General features: G+C 33.7%; 2 protein-coding genes across 6 annotated transcripts in view; one reads left to right on the top strand and one right to left on the bottom strand.

The window, feature by feature from the left end:
* srrm4 (serine/arginine repetitive matrix 4) overlaps positions 1–22,559 on the bottom strand; it is a 763,243-nt gene that overhangs the window by 461,908 nt on the left and 278,776 nt on the right. The gene's annotated exons all lie outside the window — the stretch shown is intronic.
* Positions 1–22,559, top strand: part of txnrd2.2 (thioredoxin reductase 2, tandem duplicate 2) — a 47,240-nt gene that overhangs the window by 1,703 nt on the left and 22,978 nt on the right. For both annotated transcript variants that reach the window (NM_001353394.1, NM_001353396.1), the window contains 9 exon segments: positions 126–182; positions 267–411; positions 2,011–2,085; positions 3,639–3,717; positions 3,814–3,876; positions 4,971–5,041; positions 13,797–13,816; positions 15,085–15,176; positions 17,010–17,184. In NM_001353394.1, coding sequence (NP_001340323.1) covers positions 126–182; positions 267–411; positions 2,011–2,085; positions 3,639–3,717; positions 3,814–3,876; positions 4,971–5,041; positions 13,797–13,816; positions 15,085–15,176; positions 17,010–17,184 — 777 coding nt within the window.

Here is a 22,559-nt window from a genome sequence, read left to right as displayed (position 1 = left end):
CTTGTTTAAAATTACATTTAGCACAATGTTTCTTTTTTTTTTTTGGAAATGACATTTAACATTTTAACTTCACACTTTCATCATGCTTGACACTTTTTTTTTTTTTTTTTTTTTTTTGATTACAGCTGCCCAGTTAGGACAGAAAGTTGCTGTCTTGGACTATGTTGAACCTTCACTCAAAGGTACATACAAACCCATTTACAATTGGCAACTTGTTTCTGGGATTGTATGTGTGCTTATTACGCTTATGATTACTCTGCTCTTAGGCACAAAGTGGGGTCTCGGTGGCACGTGTGTGAATGTCGGCTGTATTCCAAAGAAGCTTATGCATCAGGCAGCACTGCTTGGCACTGCTGTCAAAGATGCTAGGAAGTATGGCTGGCAAATCCCAGAAACCCTGTCACATGACTGGTGAGTTTCATGGAATTAGATATTAGAGGCATATCGTAGCATGACTGCATCTAGAAGTGCTGTGTTATTAAGCTGTTTATTTTTTTACGGGTAACACAAAAGAAGATATTTTGAAAAATGTTGGAAACCTATATCCATTGACTTCCATAACATTTACTTTATCCTACTATCCATTTAAATGTTTTTCAGCTTTCTTCAGAATATCTTATTTTGTGTTCAACATAAAACAAATAAACTCAGATTTGTAGACAATGTAGAAAATATAAATAGCAAGCACATTTTCGTTTTGGGGTGAACTATCCCTTTAAGATTTTGTTTCAAAAAGAACGTCCACCCAAAGATGAAAATGTTCTCACTATTTACTCTTCCGTAAGTTATTATACACATTTGTTAGTTTCTGTCTTTTGTTGAACACAAAGGAAGATCTTTTGAAGAAAGCTGAAAACCTGTAACCATTGACTTCCATATTGTTTGTTTTTTCTATTATGGAAATCAGTGCTTACAGGTTTTCAGTTTTCTTTAAAAGAAGACTCTAACAGGTTTGGAACAAGTGAAAGGTGAGTAAACGATGGCAGAAGTTTCATTTTTGGGTGAGCTATCTCTTTAAGTGACATAAATAGAACTTTTAAAAAATAAGGCACAACACCATCTTGTGGTGAAACACCAGATGTCTGATGGGTCAGTTGCAAAGTTCAGCAGTCACTGCACTAGAGGGCACTCCAGGTCAGATGAAGAGAGTTTTTACAGATATTCAGTGCTGGTCTCAAATACAACTTTGCATACAATTTATTTATTAGTGTTGAAGATGATTTAGTGTTCTCCATGTACACTTCTGAGATGATCCACTTGCACCAACTTTGAAAACGGCCTTCTCCATCTTGAACTAAACATGATTAGATTAAATCTATTTATTCAGTGTTTGTTTAAATGTGCTTTTGTTTCATTTTTATATATTTATCTACTCTTTCTGTTTTTTGATGTATTTTTTGTCAGGGAAGAAACTGAGCCAGAAACTGAGAATCTATTTTCTTTATTTTTTATTCTATTATTTGGACACATTTCAACTCTCCAACTCTCCCCATCCATCTGTTTAAGAATTTGTGTCGTTTTTGCTGCCTGTGATTTTTCGATTTGTAAATAGTTGGGTTTCTATGCACTGTATTTTTTGTCTCTTATTATTCACTACCGTTTTGTAAATAAAACGTACTTTATTGCAATTTGGTAGTCGTGATATACTCTTCCTCATTCATTGATATTATCTGTTTTCTTGTGCGTTTTATTTTAAAAGTAATGTTACTTTCCTCCCCCTTGACTCTCTACCTTTGAGATTGTAACAAAGGTGTTTATCTACAGTACATATCTGACGATGATGAATTTTGTTCTGATCTTTAATATGCTGTCAAATATAATAATTTAAATGGAATATAATAATTAATTTCCCTTAAACTTGATGTGTTTTTTACTATTTTTTTCATTATCTAAATAGAACATGTATTCTAATCAATTTCAGTCCTGCACCAGATTGTGCACTTTGTGCACAACATCTGCTAAATGACTGAATTTAAATGTAAATTTTAGCTTTTTATATTTGTTTTGCAGGCCAACAATGGCTGAGGCTGTCCAGAACCATGTTAGGTCTCTAAACTGGGGTCACAGAGTTCAACTACAAGACAAGTAAGTTTAACCATTAAAACAACATGAACATGAATCTTTTATGGTTTACAGTATATTTTTTAGATAAAGAGTAAATTGTCCCACTTTATATTAAGTGCCCTTAACTAATATGTACTTGCACTGCAATTCATTTCAATGTGCTTATTGAGTTATAACATGTGTTTATATTGTATTTATGTTTGATTACATACCTGCATGTAATTACGCCTTTTATTAATTTCTGCAAGTACATTTAAATTACACTGTTGACAATCCATTACACCCTACCCACACCACCAAACCATTTAACCCTACCTGTATCCCAACTTAATAGTACAAGAAGTGATCTGCAATAAGTTATGAACATGTAAAGTTTAATATATTCATTTAATTTATATTTTGACGCTAGCTTGATTCAAGTACATAGTAGTTAAGGGCACTCAATAAAAAGTGGGGCAGAGTAAACAGTGGGACATTTTGGGATGTTTCCTGTGCAAATATCTCAATTAATCCATATAATGTAACACTAACTTTTAATAAGAAAGTCAAATCAATTCACATCAAATCAGTAGACTTATGGGTCAGAAGAGGGGTTACAATCAGTGTAATCAATGTGGGGCTTCCAGCTCTTCCTGTAGGGTAAAACAAAATATTAGCATACTTAAAAAAAAAAAATCAGAATGTTTTGGAGCAAGAAATATGCAGATGTCGTCAAGCAGAATCTGTGTTTCCCTGTAGATCTCATTAGCCGTCTCTCTCTTTCAACATCTCAAGTAAATACAGTCTGAAGCACTGCAAAATGTGCCATCATGATAAATTGTCTGTATGGCTTTGAGGCAAACAGATGCGGTGATGTCATTTCCCAGAATGCCTCAAAAATGTCTTAATGTTAGAAAAGAAATGCCAGGTTGTGTTTCATCAAATTGCTAATCGTACGTCGCTATTATCGCTGCTCCAAAATATCAGAATTGTAATAACATCCTTAAAATACACACTTTTACAATGCCCTGTTTTTAATGATATGAAACAGCAGTTTTACCTTGAAATACTTTTTTTTGTAGAAATTGTAGAATTTTAATGATTATTATTGTCTGTATTTGTCTGTGTCATTCTAATTTTATAATTTAATAAAGTAAAGTTATTATTTCTATACGAGTATTAGAAGAATATGATTTTATTGTTTGTGGTGATATTTACTGCAAAAAATAATTGTATAATTTATTTTGGATTTTATTTTTAAGACTTTTTTTGTTGAAATTGTATAGTTTTTGTCAAAAGTGTATCTTAAAACAGTTTTAGGTTTTTATTTTATGTATTATTTATTGCTTATGCAGTTTTTATTGGTATAAACCTTTTTTATGGAAAAGTTTTGTTTATAAACCTTCAAACTTCGATCATATTTTGCCTTGAAATAACCTCTGAATTGATAAATTCTCTGTGTTTTATTGATGCTTTTGATTTTTCTTATATCTCCATGTGCAGAAATCTACTTTTTGTAAAACTGGTCATGGGCAATTATACAACCAGTTGGTAGATTTATTCATGTGTTGGTATCTCTCTGTCTAATATAACAGGAAGGTGAAATATTTAAATATGAAGGGCACTCTGCTGGATAAACACACTGTCAGAGCTGTAAATGCCCAAGGGAAGGAGGTACGATTTTAAATATACGGCAGCTTAATTTTTTTAAAAGGTGTTTTACCACCTACTGTATATGAATTGTTGTTTTCCTGTTTATCCTGTTTATAGATGACAGTGACCGCCAGAAACATTCTGTTAGCTACTGGTGGACGGCCAAAGTACCCTACACATGTAAGTGTGTGTGTGTGTGCGTGCGTGTGCGCGAGCACCAGTGCAGGCGGGCATCAGTGGGTGTTGTTTTTCCACTATGTGACCTTTTTCTGCTGATATTGTGTGTAGGAAAGATAATTTCCTCTTGTCTGACTTGGCCAATGTGATGCAGTTGATATTGTTCTTCCTCAGAATTGAAAGTCTGTTATTTGTCTTTGCTTTCATATCAGTTTAGGATAAAATATGTGAAGTATTACAAGATCAAAAGACAATAAAGCCTGGACCTAACATTTATATTTTTCAGATTTTGGTTAATGTGTTCAATCTATCAAAAATGAATATATTAATTAATTAATTGATTCATTTCCTTTTCGGCTTAGTCCTCTTATTCATCACCACATTGGAGTGAACCGTCAACTTATCCAGTATATGTTTTACACAGTTGATGCCTTTCCAGCTGCAACCCATCACTGGGAAACACCCATACACTCTTTTTCACACACATACACTACGGCCAATTTAGCTTACCCAATTCACCTATACCACATGTCTTTGGGCTTATGGGGAAAACTGGAGCACCTGGAGGAAACCCACGCGAACATGTGGAGAACATGCAAACTCAGGGCTCGACCGAGCAACCATCTTACTGTGAGGCGACAGCGCTACACACTGCGCCCCCGTCCTGCCAAAATGAATATATTGCTGACAAAAAGTATTATTTTTTCAGGGCAGGTAATGTTTACAATTACAGGGTCCGTGGAGCCTTAAAAAGTATTAAAAACCGATAAATTAATTTAGAGAAATATAGGGCTACTAAAAAGTATTCAAAGTCTTAAATTTTATTTTACATGGTATTAAATTTTGTATCGTTTTTGATTATACAATATATTGGTGCATTATAAAGTTTGCCTGAATTTAATCTGCGAACATGGGGATGCTATGTAGTTTTTGAAATCGATAAAATCCGAAGATCCTGCTAAATTTGACATCACACTGCTTTGTTAGCCACTTTAACACATACAGACCTTTCCACATATCTAAATATTCAATTATGTGTTGTAATAATTTACTTTAATTTATGCGTGTGATTTCAGTTTTTTTTTTTTTTTTTTCAGGTCCCAGGTGCCATGGAGTTTGGGATCACAAGTGATGATATTTTCTGGCTCAAAGAGTCTCCCAAAAAAACGTGAGTGACTTTAATATCATGACCAGCTCTTTCTTGTGGCCACAGAGACATTTTCAGCCATTAAATCTGATTACAGGGCATGCATCGCTTTTTTGTGTGTGTTTTTAAACACCATCTTCCTGTCATGAGAGGCTGCTTCACCTGTTGTTTTGCTCATTCATTTAAGTGTGCATGTCATGTTTAGCCAGCTGTGTTTATCTGCAAGTAAATGAAATTTACACTCAGTTTCCACAGGGTTTTTAAAAAGTCAAAACAACATATATTTATTCTTAAAATTTTGAATTTAAATTCCTTAAAACGGAAATGTTGTGTTATGTTGTGCAATATTTTTTTCATTTGGCTACTGAACAAACCATTGTTATACAGTACAATTACCCTTACTTGACTAATTAACCTGGTTAAGCCTTTAAATTGCACTTTAAACTGAATATTAGTATCTAGAAAAATGTCTAGTAATATATTAATCACTGTCATCATGACAATGATAAAAGAAATCAGTTATTAAAAATGAAGTATTAAAACTATTAAGCTAAAAATAATAAAGCATAAATAATAATTAATAAATGTGTTGGAAAAAATCTTCTCTCCGTTAAACAGAAATTCGGGAAAAAATATACAGGGATTTCCAGAATTCATGGAACAAGACAAGTTCTTTCATCAAAGATACTCGTGTAATATTTTCAGATGTTTACTGCCGTTTTCTCTTTATGTAGTCAGTCACGCTAGTGGCCACGTCCTCTCAGGCAGGTGATGTTGTTTTGCTGTCGAGCTGTCAGCTGTACAGGTGCGATTTCAGACTCTTGTTGCCAGTAAGATTGTTCATCCTGTGGAAGTGGCAAGACCTTGGTGACTGACGGGCATGAGCAGAGCCGCTGGCACGCATGCCTGAGAGAGCCAAAGAGAAGCTTTTACATGAACTTGAGCATTCGATTGTCCACCAGACACAGCAAAGCATCTGTCAGAGCTGATGACACACCGCACGCTTTAGAGACTGTACCAAATGATGCATTCAGTCTGATATCAACCCTTGGGCTCATAATGTAAGACGTCAGTGTTGATCATAACATGTTTTGTAGGAAACCGGTAACTATTTACCCTGTGGTTCAGGTTAAAGCTACACGGTACTTGGAAAATATGCGATATTGCTGTTGAGTATTGTGATTATTTCTTGCGATATATCGTTTCTCTACAGAAAAGCTGTTTTTATTAGCTTTAAAAAATGTTCCTGTAATGATCATACAAAAAAGGGGTAATAATGGAAATGTTTCTGATCTAAAAATGTTTGTGATCAGGAAAAAACTGTTATGGTGCAAATATTTTGATAATAGGAATGAATGAAAACCTTGTTATTGGCTGTTTTCATTTTCCTCTCATCTCTGCTTCTGTCATTAGTATTTATGTTTTAGCTTTAGGTTCACCTTCTTGCCAGTAGCAGGAAAGCACCTACTGAATATGCAGGTTTAAAGATTTTCGGTTTCGACCCAGAATTTAAATTTTAGTGCATTCCCTAATAAAAAAAAAATACTATATAAGATTAGCCACAGCCATATCACCCTGCAGCCCAAGACCGGTTACTCACTGAAGCTAAGCAGGGCTGAGCCTGTTCAGTTCCTGGATAGGAGACCACATGGGAAACCTAGGTTGCTGTTGGAAGTGGTGTTAGTAAGGCCAGCAGGGGGCACTCAACCTGTGGTCTGTGTGAGTCCTAATGCCCCAGTAAAGTGAAGTGGACACTATACTGTCAGTGAGTGCCTTCTTTCGGATGAGACTTTAAGCCAATGTGATTCTCTGTGGTCATTAAAAATCCCATGACACTTCTCTCGTAAAGAGTAGGGGTATAACCCCATGTGTACTGGCCAAATACCCTCCATCTGCCCTTATATCCTTACATCGGCCCTCATGGCCCTCCAAATGGCCCTTCCCATTCATCCCCATCTACTGAATTGGCTCTATCACTGTTTCTCCACACCACCTATAGCTGGTGTGTGCAGAGTGCACTGGCGCAGTTGTCCTGTGGCTGTCCTCTCATCATCCAAGTTGATGCTGCACCCTAACCCTCATCCCCCCCGCCCCCTCATGATTGTGAAGCGCTTTGAGTCTATTTCCATACACAATAAATGCGCTATATAAATGCACAAAAAAAATACTATTAATTATTGTGACATTGATAATTTTTTTATATTGTTCATTTTTTTCAATATCGGTAGCCCTGCACTCATGAAATGAAAGGAGGCTCAGTGTGGGCACACATCATGAACTTGCTGATTTTATCATGCTCAGGGGTATGTGTTTGGACTGTGGGAGAAACCCCACACAGAAATGCTCACTGGCCCAGCTGTAAGGCGATAGTGCTTACCACATAGCCACCATCCTGCCCCCTTTTCAGTTGTATTATTTAATAAAAAGTACATGTTAAAGTTAAATTGTTACAAAATTTTTTGATTGTTTTATAGAAAGCATGCAAAGTGTCTACTAGATTAGGTTAAATAATGTTCCATTATTATTCAACATGTATTTATTTATCTCTAAAAAACAACACCTATTCTGATATATTTTATTCAGACATACAAATAATTGATCATATATTATTTTTTTATATTTTCAAATATTTAAAAACTAGATGTTTTAAAACTACACCCACTATGCATTAGTATTTCTGGGCTGCACTGTGATTTTTTTTTTTTTTTTTTAAGTTTAGCCTTTTAATATGGCATAAAATGTCTATGGTATGTTAACTGTTGTAAAATACATTTTAGTTTGTAAAACATGGTTAAACTTACTTTAAATAAATAAATACATAAACACATTTTAATAAATAGATTTGAATGATATTGTTAGGGTTTTCTCCTGCATGGTCAATAGAGGCAAATGTAATTGCTACTAATTACATGCTGTTATATGTTAATATGTTAATGCAGATTTATCATCAAATAATCTAATCAGTATTACAAGAACAAAAAAAGACATATTTGCTGTTTGATAAAACTTGTTTAAATAAGCTGAAACAACACAATTATTGAGGTTTTTTGGGGTGCTGGACAACTTATCTCTTGTGCACTGTTCAAATGTACTCTCCTTTTGTTAAGTTCGGGATGAAAAGATCCACTGAATTTAAATTGCTGTAAAAAGGCATCAGATAAATACTTTTCTTACATTTTTTTGAAACAGAACAGAAATCTGTTAAGCAACCTCAGTCCTGATCAGAATATGACGTATTTTCAATATAAAAAGTAATTGCGGATTAGATTTTTTTAACCTTTTATCACAGTCTTGGACATGTAAACGATAAGTAAAAGCCTTGGCTTTGATGCATGGTTAGATTTTCATTTGTTCTCCCTAATTTACTGTTGGTAGCTGTTTTTGACCCATTGACACTATGACCACATTTGATGGTGCATAAATGCACAGTCTCTGTTTTTGTTTACTCCATGTTAGTTCTAAGAGCTGCGATGCATTTTTAGGTTTTCCTAGAAACATTGTAAAGTGCGTAAAGGTCACACTCGCATACACACAATAATTTGCTGTTATACTCCATAAAAAATCCAGAAACTAATCCCCTTTTTTTTTTTGCACAGACCTATCTAAAGGATTAATGGTGCCAATTGATGATCAACAGTAAAACTGACAAATTGTACCTTTTCCCAACAGGGAAAACCACCAACAATCAAAAATGCATGATTGTATGGTGTCATGGCTTTGTAATTAAAAAAATGGGATTAATGGAAGTCAATGGGGCAAAAACTGCCACCAGCAGTAAATTAGGGAGAAAAAAAATGAAAATCATTAAAAAACAATGCATCAAAGGCAATAGAGTTTCACATGTCCAGGACTGTGATAAAAGGGGAAAAAGTCTAGTCCACAATTACACTACTTTTTAGATTGAAAATACATAATTTTGTGTGTGTTCTTTTTCTTCAAATCAGTGAAACCATTTATGTATTTGGCAACTAGAGAGGTAAAATTCTGTAATCTTCTGAGCAATTTAATAGTTTTGATAAGGACTGAGGTTAATAACCAGATTTATGCAAAAGAATTGAAAAATAATGAAGCACTTCCTCAAAATATGTCAAAAAGATTTGTCAGCAAAAATCATTCTGCTAGCTGAAACACAGAAAAAGTTCTGGCCAAGCAGTGTTTCCTCTAGGATTTTTTCCAGCTGTGGTGGCAGGCCTTTTTTTTTTACACAGATCTACCAACTACCTGTGGCGTTATTTCAATGACAAATGTCGTGAGCGCATTTATGTAATAGCCTACAAGAATGCGAATTTCTTTGCTTGCGCGCCGATTTCCTCTGCTCGTGCACAAAACTTCTTGCACGCCTCCTCAAATATACTGCTGAAGTGCAATTTAGTGTGTTTATATAACATGTGTCTTCAACATTTATTAGATTTGCTGGGAATATTTATGAATGTCTCCAATAGACCTATAGAGCGGCATTAATGCGTCCTGAAGTAAAGTAAAACGTCTATACGTCGTGTTTGCTGGCCTCGCGCATCACCCACCTGTCAGTCAGTCAGCATGTAACCTTAATGGGTTAAACAAATGATGCACAGCACTACTATGGTTACAGAAAATTTGCGCTGTTATAATTCACTTACCTTATAATACGTTTTGGTGCAATTATCATCGGCTATTAAAAAAAACAAAACAAAAAGCAAGAGTGAATGTTTTGAATTAAAAGCTGTAATGTAGCGGTGGCAGGATCAATTTTGGCATGGCGCCACGCCATTGAAGAATAAATGTAGTGGAAACCCTGCCAAATTAAGACTCAAAATCACCCCAAAGTGGATGAAAACATCCCAAACAGTACATAAGGGTTAGTTGTTTTACCCATTTAACTTAATTCCTTCGTGTTGTCTCAACACAGACTGATTGCATTTTTTATATTGTGCTTCACTTTATGATGGACCACACATACTGTGGAACACAAATGACATAAAATAAATGCATTTAGTTCCCATAATCCTCCATTAGGCATTGTATATGAAAAGGAATGTCCCTTATACTAACCCAGACAGCATTTTAGTCTAGTTTCCTGATGATCAGACATGTTGCACTATGACAGGTGGAAGCTCAGGGATGCGTCTGGTTGATAAAACGACAGAAAAGAGGTCTGCGACTTTGCTCCTAATCCCTCAATAAGCTTCCGCACAAAAGAGCAGTAAGTGCAGATGTGCATTAGCAGTGTGGTGCACTGAATGCGTGTGATGTTGCACTGCTGTAAGTGGGTGTCACTCAGCAGGACTGTGTCGGGACATCCAGGAGGATTAGACCTTGTGTTAACAATTAGACTTCACCATGACCATGAATCTCAGGGCGGATTAAAGCAGGATACACTCATCGACCACACACATTGTGTCTTTGTTCATTGTGTTTTCTCTCTCTCTTTGCTTTTGGTTCAAATCAAAAAGTGTGTGTTTTTATCTAGTCTGATTGGTTGGTATCATTTTACAAATTGTTGGGTAGTACAGAGTTACCAGTTTCTGTAGTTAAATGAATTTACTTGTCCACTGAAATAGTAAAACTTCTCATGAAACCCCCTCGTTTCAGCAGGGTGTTTTCACACCTCTACTTTGGAAAAAGTCAGAAAAGTGGGCGTGTCCACCTCTGTTTAGGGGGGAGTGTCAGAGGAAGAAAAGAGGCTTGGTGTGGGAGTGTCTATTTGGGCGCGCTGAATTTCAGAGTCAAAACACACACCCACAGCGGACAATGTGACTGTGTTTACATGGACATCTGTTGTCGAATTATTTGCCAAATTATTAAATGGTGGACTTTAACTGCAGTTTGGCTCTTTCATTCAGGGAATTCATTCATGCCCCTCCCGGCAAGCGTGATATTTGATTCGAGGATCTGCTCTAAGCGTGTATTTTTCATGCAATGTTTGATACGGCGCGGCGAATGAGAGAAAAAAAAACTCAGCATTTCCCAGAAACTTAGATGCACACGGCAGGTAGCGTCAAAAAGCCGCGTGTGTTATTCCGGTCACAAAATCCAACACGAGGTTATAGTTTGGTTGTAACTGTTAGTGCTAACTTGTTTACACTGGTGCAATAGTTTGTTTGATACGAATAAAATACGAACTGAATAAACAAAGAGCACTGGTCGCTCACTTACCAAATCTGTAGAGACAGGACAATCACCAGCAACTAGAGCCGCGTCTTTATTTAGAGGAGACTACAAGCGAATCCAGATCTCAGCGTTTGCAGATGAGAACAGCTCTCAGGTAAACAATAATCCTCCTTGGACACGTAAGTTATTGTTGTCGCGCGTCGCGTACACTGTAATCCACACGTGAGTCTGCGCTCTCACAGAGAGAAAATGAAAACAAAACTTAACGGCAGCAAACAATAAAAGCAACACTTCACGCTTGTTTTGCCAACACAACGTGGCGTCTCTGCCGTCTACACTCTGACAGCAATGAATATTAATGAAGTTGCACAAAAGAGTGCGCTGATTGGTTTGAACCAAGCCTTACTCATGCATTAATGCAACACACTGTAAGACGTAATAAGACTCACTCTGGTACAGACGCCCAGTCTGCACGCTGGAATACAGGCTATTATGTCATGACCGTGACGCAGCTTCAAAAATTCGTTTCAAACTGGAAGTACGAATTTGCTTGAAATAACGCAAAAACAACCAATTTACACTTTTTAGTGAAATATAGATGTCCTAATAGTGTTTTTAGCAGTGTGGGACACATATACGACTGTCAACAGCTTAAAAAATGTGTTTTGGTGTTTCGTGACCCTAAGTGTAATTTAATTACACTTGCTTATAATATACTTGCATATATACTGTAGATCAGTGTTTCTCAACCACGTTCCTGGAGGACCCCCAGCTCTTTACATTTTCCATGTCTTCTTTATCACACACACCTGATTCAGATCGTCAGCTCATTACTGAAAGACCTGTTATAGGTATGACAGACAAAAACATGCAGTGTTGGTGGTCCTCCAGGAACTTGGATGAGAAACACAGGATGCTAATTTAGGCTGATAACTTGATATAACTTAACTTGTTAGGAAAACTTAACTAAGAATGATAACTTCACCATGTCCAAGAATCTCAGGGCAGATTAAAGCAGGATACACGCATTTACCACACATTTGTTCATTCTGTTTTCTCTCTCTTTGCTTTTAGTTCAAGTCAAATAGTGTGTTTTTATCTCTTAAGATTGTTTGGTATGATGTTACACAGTGTTGAGTAGTGCATAACCAGTTACTGTATTTAATTTATTCACTTTTCCACAAAATTAGTAATGTAAGGGATGACTTTTAATTTTAGTTCGTTTTAATTACAGTTATATTATTCTTGCATAAATACTGTAAATGAATTAAAAAGTTCTGCATAAATCAATTTAGAAAAACAAATGAATAGTATTTTTTATTATACAAATATATTTAGCAGTTTTTCAGCAAAATAAAATTTACCAGCATTTATCAAGGCAATTGCGTATACTTGAGAAAAGATGAATTGTGAAATTTGTTCATAATATATGGTATAAATTTAAAGAAACATGGTAATCTTATATATATTTTGTTTTCAGATATTTTGCATAATTAAATTTCAGCTGAAGAAGGATATTTTATTGGACAATTGTACATGCTTGAATAATGAAATATTTATATCTAATGTCAGTACATGTAAGGAATATGGTGGCTTTTGAAAATGTTTTTATATTTATTTATAAGCTGAAGAAGGATAGATTTATTTGACAAGTTTACATTGTTAGATCACACTTTTCACACCAGATAAATAAGATCTAACCTCGGACACAGATCCTGTCAGAAAGTGTCTGTTTCTCTGGGCATCCACACAACAAGCTGGAGCCGCTCAATACCCAAACCTGTTAACTAGTAATCAACTGAGCTAACAGTCTCCTATCAATATAGGAGTTGACTGAAAAAGTCAGAGAGGAGCAGAAGCAGGAGACAAAGTAATGATGATAAAGAAAGGGCAGAGCTTTTTGAACATCTTTGTTGCACATGATTCAGTGCTAAGACTTCGCCTGAGCAGGATAAACTCAACAAGTGTTATTATTATACCACAAGCAACAGCAATGGACAATTCCTGCTTCACAATATTGTCCAGTTACAATAAAGAAATGGAGACATTCACTTATCTCTTACTCTAGAAAACAAGTGTCACTTGAATCCACACAGTCGAGAGTATAACGATATAGAAAAATTAAATAATAATGAAGCAATAATTATATGAAATAAAATAGTAATTATACAATATTAAAACATAAAAAATGACAAATAATAATCAATATAATGATATAATGATGATTATTTTAATGACTAATGATCATATGATGAGATAAAATAATGAAATAAAGAATTAATGAATATAAACAAATGTAAATAAAACACAACACAAATGAATAATTGCTTTCTTGAAACGACACACAAGTTTGCTACAAGGATTTTCAGATATTTAGTTCGATTCATCAACATACCCAAGAAACAATCAAATTTTTATTTTCAATATCAATTTATGTATAAAATTGTATGAAATCGGGTGTTATTTGAAAGGTTTTGATACATGTGGTGGTAATTATATAAATTTTAGTCAAACAAAAACATTTATTTTTGTTTAAACTAATGAAAAAGTCAAGCATTTAATTTCTGTTGTCTATGCCTTGCTTATATCTTGTGGCTAATTAATGATTCTTGTTGTCGTCACGTAACATTATTGTTAATGTTGCTCATTTGTGATCTCATTAATTGCGGATTTCTTTGTATTTCAGGTTGATCATTGGTGCAAGCTGTATCCTTTAAAGCTGATGACTCTATCACAGGGCTAAATGGCTGTAAAGCTATTATATAAAGTCTTAATTCACCTCTTACGCAATTTCAGATCTTAAAGGGATAGTCCACCCAAAACTGGAAATAAACCTGTTTGAGTTTCTGTTATTTTAAAATATGTTGGAAACCTGTAACCATTGACTTCTATAGTTTTTCTTTTCCTACTATGACTGTCAATGGTTACTGGTTTCTTACATTCTTTAAAGTATCTTCTTTGTTTTCAGCAGAAAAAAGAAACTCGTATAAGTTTGGGATTTAATAGTGAGTACATTTTCTTTTTTCCTATTGCTGGAATGTTCCATGGTTTAAAACACAGGTGTCAAACTCAGTTCCAAAAGGGCCGCAGCTCTGCACAGTTTAGTTCTAACCCTAATTAAACACACCTGATCAAACTAATTGAGTCCTTAAGGCTTGTTTGAAACCTACAGGTAAGTGTGTTGGAGCAGGGTTGGAACTAAACTGTGCAGGGCTTCAGCCCTCCAGGAATTGAGTTTGACACCCCTGGTTTAAAATATGGCTTTAACTTTTACTTTTTCCACGTTTATCTGTGTTAATCTATCTTTATTTATGCGTTGAGGCAATCTATATTGTAAAAAGCACTATAGAAATAAATATGAAGTGAATTGAATTTTGGGTGAACTGTCCCTTTTAAGAAGGTCTTAAATAAGAGAAGAAAGTGTTAAATTGTAGAGTTGTGGCATTAAATGTTGCACACATTGCAAAAAAGAGTGTTCCTCAGTGTTTTAAAGTAAATATCTATTATATTTTTGTTTTAAAGTAAATAATAAGTTTACAAATATCTAAACATCCTTAAATTAGGATATATTTACTTGAGACACAGAATTAAGAAATTAAGTTTGAGTTCATCCTTAACAATTAAGTAAAACTGTGTTTGAATTGAAGATGATACCCTGCAAAAAATACCGGGTTCCACACAATTCCTTCATTTGTCGCAACACAAATCTATTACGTTAACTTAATTGCTTTTGCAAATTTAAGTGGATTGAACAAAACAATTAAGTTATCCCAAAAAACACCCTTTAATTGTGTTGATTCCGCTTATTTTAAATAAGTAGTTTGAATAACAAGCAAGTTAAGTTCACTGGGAAAGAATTTGTCTCGTTTTAATCTGAAACTGTCAGTTTCACGGAAAACAACCTTATTTTGACTGTCTGTTTGTTTCTTATTTCTGTAAATGAAAGTGTTTTCCTTCACTGAGCATGTATGAAGATGTATCGCTGGAGTGTGCTGGTTTTCTTACAGGCATTGGGCTGGACACCAGTGTAATGGTGCGCAGTATCGCCCTCCGCGGGTTTGATCAGGTATTACATCCCTGTTTCAGTGACTGAAGAATTTCAACTTGCATAAAAAAGATCTCCACAGTTTTGTTATTCTGCACGAATGGGTTTCTGAGCTGTAAAGTGCACTTATAAGAGTAGTTATTACTGGTCTCTGTGATATTGTTTTTGAATTGGGTATTCTTTAATGTGACTCAGCCTGGTAAAACCGCCAGTCTGCATGGTAAAAACAGGATGAGAGACCTGGCCAGACTTGTTTTATGACCCTGTTTTTTTCAAGCCTTCATCTTTAATTAATGGTTATGGTGTTCTGACAGGAGATTTGTCATGTTATTATGAAGCATTACACCCGCAGTATGGTCTGTCAGGAGAAACACAGACTGACAACCCAGAGCAAATTGCTCAGTTGATTCAAGGTCTGCGTTTAAGAAAACAAATTCGGAGGAAGAGCTTTTAAAAGCCTTTTTATTTGTACAGTTGCTCTTTGTTAGACTGAACAGTTTGCCAATTTGTAAATAACATTTTTTAATTACGTTAAAGTACTTGTGTGTAATAGGTATTATGAAAGTAAAAGCTAAAAATAAAAGCTGTAACTTCAGGGGTCATCAATCTCGGTCCTGGAGGGCCGGTGTCCCTACAGGGTTTAGCTTTAACTTGCTTCAACACACCTGCCTGGGTGTTTTAAGTATACCTAGTAACACCTTGATTACCTTGTGCAGGTGTGTTTGATTAGGGCTGGAGCTAAAATCTGCAGAACACCAGCCCTCTAGGAACAAGTTTGGTGACCACTAGTATAAAGGAAAAAATGTTTTGGTAAAAAATAAACTGAAACCTATTTGTTTTTCCCTAAATTTTATTATTTAAATTTTTTCTGGATTCAGTATTTTTTAAGCATTAATTGTGTATTTGCATCAAGAATGTTTGTTCAAATAAACTCAAACCTATTTAATGTTGATATTTTAAGGGATATAAACAGTATGGTCCTAATCTATTTTAATTACATATTACATTTTTAATTTCATTAGCTTCTAAAAATCTAAAAATGTTCACATATTGTTCATTTTATTACTGTTGTTTTAACGTTAAGATATGACTACTCTTGTTAGTTACGAAATAGTTTGGCAACAAGCAGGAAATGTTCATGGTCCAGTAACATTGACACCTTGATATGGCATTGATATATATATATATATATATATATATATATATATATATATATATATATATATATATATATATATATATATATATATATATATAAGGATTTATAATGTATTTGCATTTTTTTTATTTAAAATGTAACCATTTAGGGGATTTTCTTATTTTTTTTTTGTAAAAATAAACTCAATTTTATTTTTTGTTCCTAAATGTTTTTTATTTTTATATATTTTTTCTTGGATTTAGTTTTTTTAAGGATTTACAATCAATTTGCATCAAGATTAGTTTTCGATTAAATAAATTATTTAAAATGTAACAGTTTAAGGAATCTTTTCAAATGTAATCAAATGAAAATATAACAAATATTTAAAGTTTTTGTCAAAAAAAAGTAATAGTATGAACAGAATGAATAAATGAAAACAAAAACTGTATGGGTTGTGTGATTTTTGTTTCTTCAAATAAAAAAAAAAAAAATTATTCTTTTAAGAATTACACTTTTAGTATACAAAATTTCTTTTTACACAATTCCTGGTGTCTGATTTGTATCACCCAGCCCTATCACACCATTTTATTATTTACCATTTCCTCTTATTTATTAATTTGAATAATAATGGCTGTACTTTAGATATAGAACACCATAGATATGTATTTTTTTCTGAAATTACTCTGATTCTAAAGAGTTTTTTGCTTGTTTGTCAGCAAATGTCTGGTTTAGTCACAGACTACATGGAGACGTATGGCACGAAGTTCCACTGGAAGTGCACACCGAAAAGTGTAGAAAAGCTGCCATCTGGCCATCTTCAAGTCACATGGATGGATTTAAACACCAAAGAGGAACATCAAGACACATTCAACTCAGTACTTTGGGCTGTAGGTAAGGTCAGCAATTCTAGAATGCACACAAAACATTTAATTTCATTGAATAAAAAAAAAACATCAATGTCAATCAAAGGTGGCAACACCAAGGGTCCAAAAATACAAATTTATTAAATTAAAAAGGCTGACACAGAGCGTGTAACGTTTCGAGCCACCCGGCTCTTCATCAGACAATGTTTATCACAATCAGGTGCTCCTTTTTGTACACTTCCGGATCACATTATCTCCTCTCACATATATGCCCACATATACATACATGAAAAAAAAACATAAAAACGAAAATAATGAAATGAGTGCAGACCACTCGCTACTTAATACAATATGCTAGGAAATGTAGCAGTTAAACACTTTGGAAAGTATTAACAAGATAATGTTGACTACCCATTCAAATCAGATAAACAATTATTAAATTAAATGTATTTATTATTAGTATTATACTTTTTAACATAGTTGTTGCAATTAAATTATTTGTAGTTATTAATTTAACTTTAGTTTTAGAATTTATTTATTATTATAATTTATTTATTATTGTGGTTATTATTATTATTATTATTATTATTATCATGCTATCATTTTGGACATTTTGATTGGTTTATTATACTGTTTAACGTAGTTGTTGGTATTAAATTTGTAGTTATTAATTTAACTTTAGTTTTAGAATTTATTATTATTATTATTATTATTATTATCATTTATTTGTTAGATTTTTTATTATGCAATCATTTAGGAAATTATTGATGATTCTTATTACATTTTTTAATGTTGTTATTGGAATAAAATTTTTTGTTATTAATTTATATTTAGTTTTAGAATTTATTCTTCTTATTATTATTATTTATTATTATGCAATCATTTAAGAAATTATTGATGACTTTTATTATACCTGTTGATCTAGTTATTTGAATTAAATATGTAGTTATTAATTTAACTTAAGTTTTAGAATTATTTTATTATTATTATTGTTGTTATTATTATTATTATGCAATTATTGATTTTTTTTCTTTTTATTTCAAAATTTTTACTCAAACATAACAATACACAAGTAACTTTTTCACTTGCATTTATCAATTTATTTTCCAAACCGCCCTATACTAAGCAAAATAATGTACTAGAAGCTGTTTTATTCTCACGGATGGCACTGTCAACATATATTTATTGATTTACCACATTATCTCATACTCGCATCACATCTGCTATAACAGCCATTATTGTGTGTTCCAAACATGTCATACATCCGAGTCATCAGCATGTTTCATCACGCTCCCTAAAAGCATAAATCCTCCAAATATATCAATCTCTCTGTGCTTATGTTTTCCTGCTTTATCAGCACAAACCACCTATCAGGCCCGAAAACAGGGTAATAAAGAGCGAGTGGTGGAATCATCAAGGGAAGTGTTAATCAATGGACTGTGGTCCGCTCTTGAGGACCAGGATGCACTGGGGCCCCAGGGTCACCATATTCCCTGCTTTGTTCTCTCACTCCGGCTTTTTCCTGCTCGTCTTTCTGTACGGAAACCCACCCAGAGCCCATCCAGGCTTTTTTCCCCCTCCGTTCTCATCCCTCAGCATCTCTTGTCACTTTCTGTCTTTCACTAATCTGATTTCTCTCAATCCGCTTGCAGGGACAATGAGAGGAATATAGAAGCATCCGGCTGGCTGGTGCTGGTTTGTTTATTGATGGTACAGTGTACAGTGAGGATGAGACTGCAGCTTCCTGTCTGCGTGTGAGGTTTAGTGATCTGTAGTGACTTCTGCTGTACTGTATGGCAGCAGCTTTTGTGGATGAGAGATTATAGTTATTTTAGGTAAATATCTAGTAAAATATTATATACTGTCAACATGGCGATGATCAAAGAAATCAGTTATTAGAAATTAGTTATTAAAACTATTATGTTTAGAAATGTGTGAAAATATTTCCGTTAAAGAGAAATTGGGGTGAAATATATACTGTATATACAGGGAGGCTAATAATTCCGACCTCAACTCTGTGTAGAGTGTGGCACATGGCTGGTACAGCATAAGTGAAGTATATGCTTAATATATATAATTAAAAGAAAATCCTTTTCTTCATTCGATTTTTTTTTTACTTTTTTCAAGTCCAAATATCTAAAAAAAAATTAAATCAAGATGCATTTTCTAGATAAGCAAAAAATATTGTCTTATTTTAGTAAATAATGTGCAAAAAAAGTCAGTTTCTTTCCTTAAAATAAACAAAATATTCTGCCAATAAGGTAAACAAATTAATCTTGCTTTTCCTAATTTCATAAGAATATTTAGAAAATGCTTCTTGATTTAAGAATGTTTAGCTATCAAACAAGACAAAACTTTAAGTAAGAATAGCATTTTATTTGCAAAAAATATGTATACAAATTGATATTTAATTAAGTAAATACTGAATTATTTCTGTTTTATGTAGTATGTTATTTCTTTAAATATATTTTTCAAAAAGTGTTTTTATTTACTTAAGTTAATTGTTTTTTTACTTCTTTAATTGTATTGATTTTTGATTCAATAAGACAAATGAGGTGCATGTCAGTTACAAAAATATTAAACATTATTTTATTAAAATAATTTTATTAAAAAAAAAGTTACATGCTTTTAACCATTTATTTTATTTATTATGAAATATTTATAGTGCTGTCGCCTCACATCAAGAAGCCTCAGGTGGGTCAGTTGGCATTTCTGTGTGGCGTTTGCATGTTCTTTCAGTGTTCGCGTGGGTTTCCTCCAGGTGCTCTTGCTTCCCAGACAAGTCTAAAGATGTGTGGTATAGGTGAATTGGGTAGGCAAAATTGTCTGTAGTGTATAAGTGTGTATGGATGTTTCCCAGTGATGGGTTGCAGCTGGAAGGGAATCCCCTGCATAAAAACATGCATGCGGCTTACCAACAAGGCAACCCAGGGTGTTGAAATATAATTGACTAAACTGGCATTGGGCGGGTTAAATAACTAAAACAATGAGAGTCGTTCTGGCACAGAAAGCCCATTTTCAAATTAGAATATCTGACTTCAGAATTGTATCCCAGGTAAACAAGAATATTCACTTGGCATGTTTCTTATATATCTGCAAACATATTATGTTATTTTTATGCTTGAATAGTCAAAAACTTACATACAGCACATTTTAGGTTGTTGTTGCTACATTAAATGTATTAATTAATTAATACCATTAAGTAATACCATTTAATAACCGGGCATATATATATTGATCTAATACCAATAAACTCCCTCAAGCTATATTTTTAACAACAGTTATCAAATTACATGAATGTATTATTTTCTATAATCATGACCAACTGTTCTACCATCAATTATTATTATTATTATTATCATTATTCAGTAGTGCACTGGCTTGCCAAATAGAACAGTATTACCTTAATAGTTTTCAGTCAAGCAGGGTTAGTACTTGCTGTTGTCATGGTGAGAGGAGCTTTCAGAGCTGATATCCTCTATCACACCCTTGAGAGGATGCTGTGTTTCCCTGCTGTGGCCTCTCTGTTTCTCTGTCCTGCTCGCCTTCTCACAGTGGAAGCATAAAAGTTGTCATTTTTGATCTCCCTCATGGAGCGGCCTCATCCCTCCTCCTGTCGTCCACCCTTCCGCTCCTCCATCCTTCCTCTGGGCTGCACCCTTCTGCAGGTGGCAGGAAAAAAGCTTTCCTCCATACTGTAGCTTTACTGCTTTTATGAGGAATCAAGAAGGGAAGCAATATACATTCTGCATATTTGCTTTCCGATTGGTTCACAGTTGTGCTTATTTCATGTTTGTTTGTTTGTTTGTTCCACTTACATTATTTTTATGTGATTGGTCCAAAGCTCGTGTGTTATCATCACATTTGTTATCAAATGTTATCATCACATTTTTATACATTTAGATAAACATAACATAAGGCAACTTTCTGTGTGATTTTTTTTTTTTATTCATTTTTTTTAATACCTACTAGGAAGAAGTGACACACTTAAATTTTAAATGTTTTGTTAACTTATTTACCCTCATTCCTTCAAAAGTGACTTTAAATCCTCAGTAGAAGAATTTGTAGACGAAACTGATTATTAATGATTCATAAATTGCATTAAGTCAATGACTTCTAAACATGCTAAAAAGAAAACCTGCTGGAAATAAAAAAAAATTAAAGTTGGAACAGTGATTTTTCTGAACTTACTCAATTTAAGATTTGTGAAACAATTATCAGTTATCATTAAGTTAGAAAGTGTTTTTTTCCCCTCATGCATGAAGTTGCACTTTGTTTTAGTGAAATTTTAATTTCTTATTTGCCAAATAACAAAACTAAACTTAAACGATTCATAGTAATAAGTATTTAAATGTATTCAGAACTATTTAAATTGATTTAAAAGTATTTAAATGTATTTATTAATTAGTTTATTTGTTTTTAATTTGTATATTTGTTTTTAATTTGTTAATTTGTATATATCAGAATTATACGTCAGAAGAAGCTGATATCTCTGCAGTAGGTGCCTGAGTACATTTATGTAAGAGTTTAATGCTGTGTTTACACCCAGATGTGGCATGCGGCTTGCAATTGCCAAATGCTATTGCCCCAATTTGAATAAGGATGACATATTTGAAAACAACATCTTATGCTGTTTAAAACGTATATCAGATCTTTTTAACATCTCAACCAGTTTGAATAACTGCATAGTTTCATCTGTTTTCAACTGGCTTGCAGCATATGTCATTACATCCTACTGTGTTCTATGTTACCTTTACTCCAAAACCTCAGCAACATAACACAGGACTTTTGTTTTGCATGTTTTGCCAAATGACTCAAATTTACTGTCCTTTTGTTATGTTCGGGATGAAAACATCTGCTTAATTAAACTGCTGTAGAGATGTATCAGATAAATATATATATTTTCAACTTTGTTTTTGCACAAATCTGTTAATCTATCTTTAGATCAAAACTACTTAAGGTTGTTTTGTTTTTTTGTATCCAGGAATTTCACTCTAAAAATGCAAAGTTTTAGATTTCACTGGTTTGGGGGAAAATGCACACACTAAAAGATGTATTTTCAGTATAAAAGGACTAGACTGGATATATTTGACCTTTTATCACAGTCTTGAACATATGAAAGATTAGTAACAACATTGGCTTTGATGCATTATTAGTTTTTGTGATGCCATCACACCATATAATCATGCATTCTTGATTGTTGGTGGTTTTCCCTCTTGGGAAGAGGTACAATTTTTAATTTTTACTAGTAGTGGCCATTATCGACGTTGACGCAAAACTTTTATTCGGCGATTTAAATATATATATATATCGCTGTTATTCTATTCTCAAAGTTGGTTTGGGAGCTATTTGGGTCTGTTCTACGGAAGCTATTATGACTTTCACCTTGATATTTTAACACTG

This window comes from Danio rerio, chromosome 5 (genome assembly GCF_049306965.1).
Source record: "Danio rerio strain Tuebingen ecotype United States chromosome 5, GRCz12tu, whole genome shotgun sequence".
Taxonomy (NCBI): domain Eukaryota; kingdom Metazoa; phylum Chordata; class Actinopteri; order Cypriniformes; family Danionidae; genus Danio; species Danio rerio.
The sequence above is the reverse complement of the archived record's forward strand: the minus strand, read 5'-3'. Positions and strand labels throughout refer to the sequence as shown.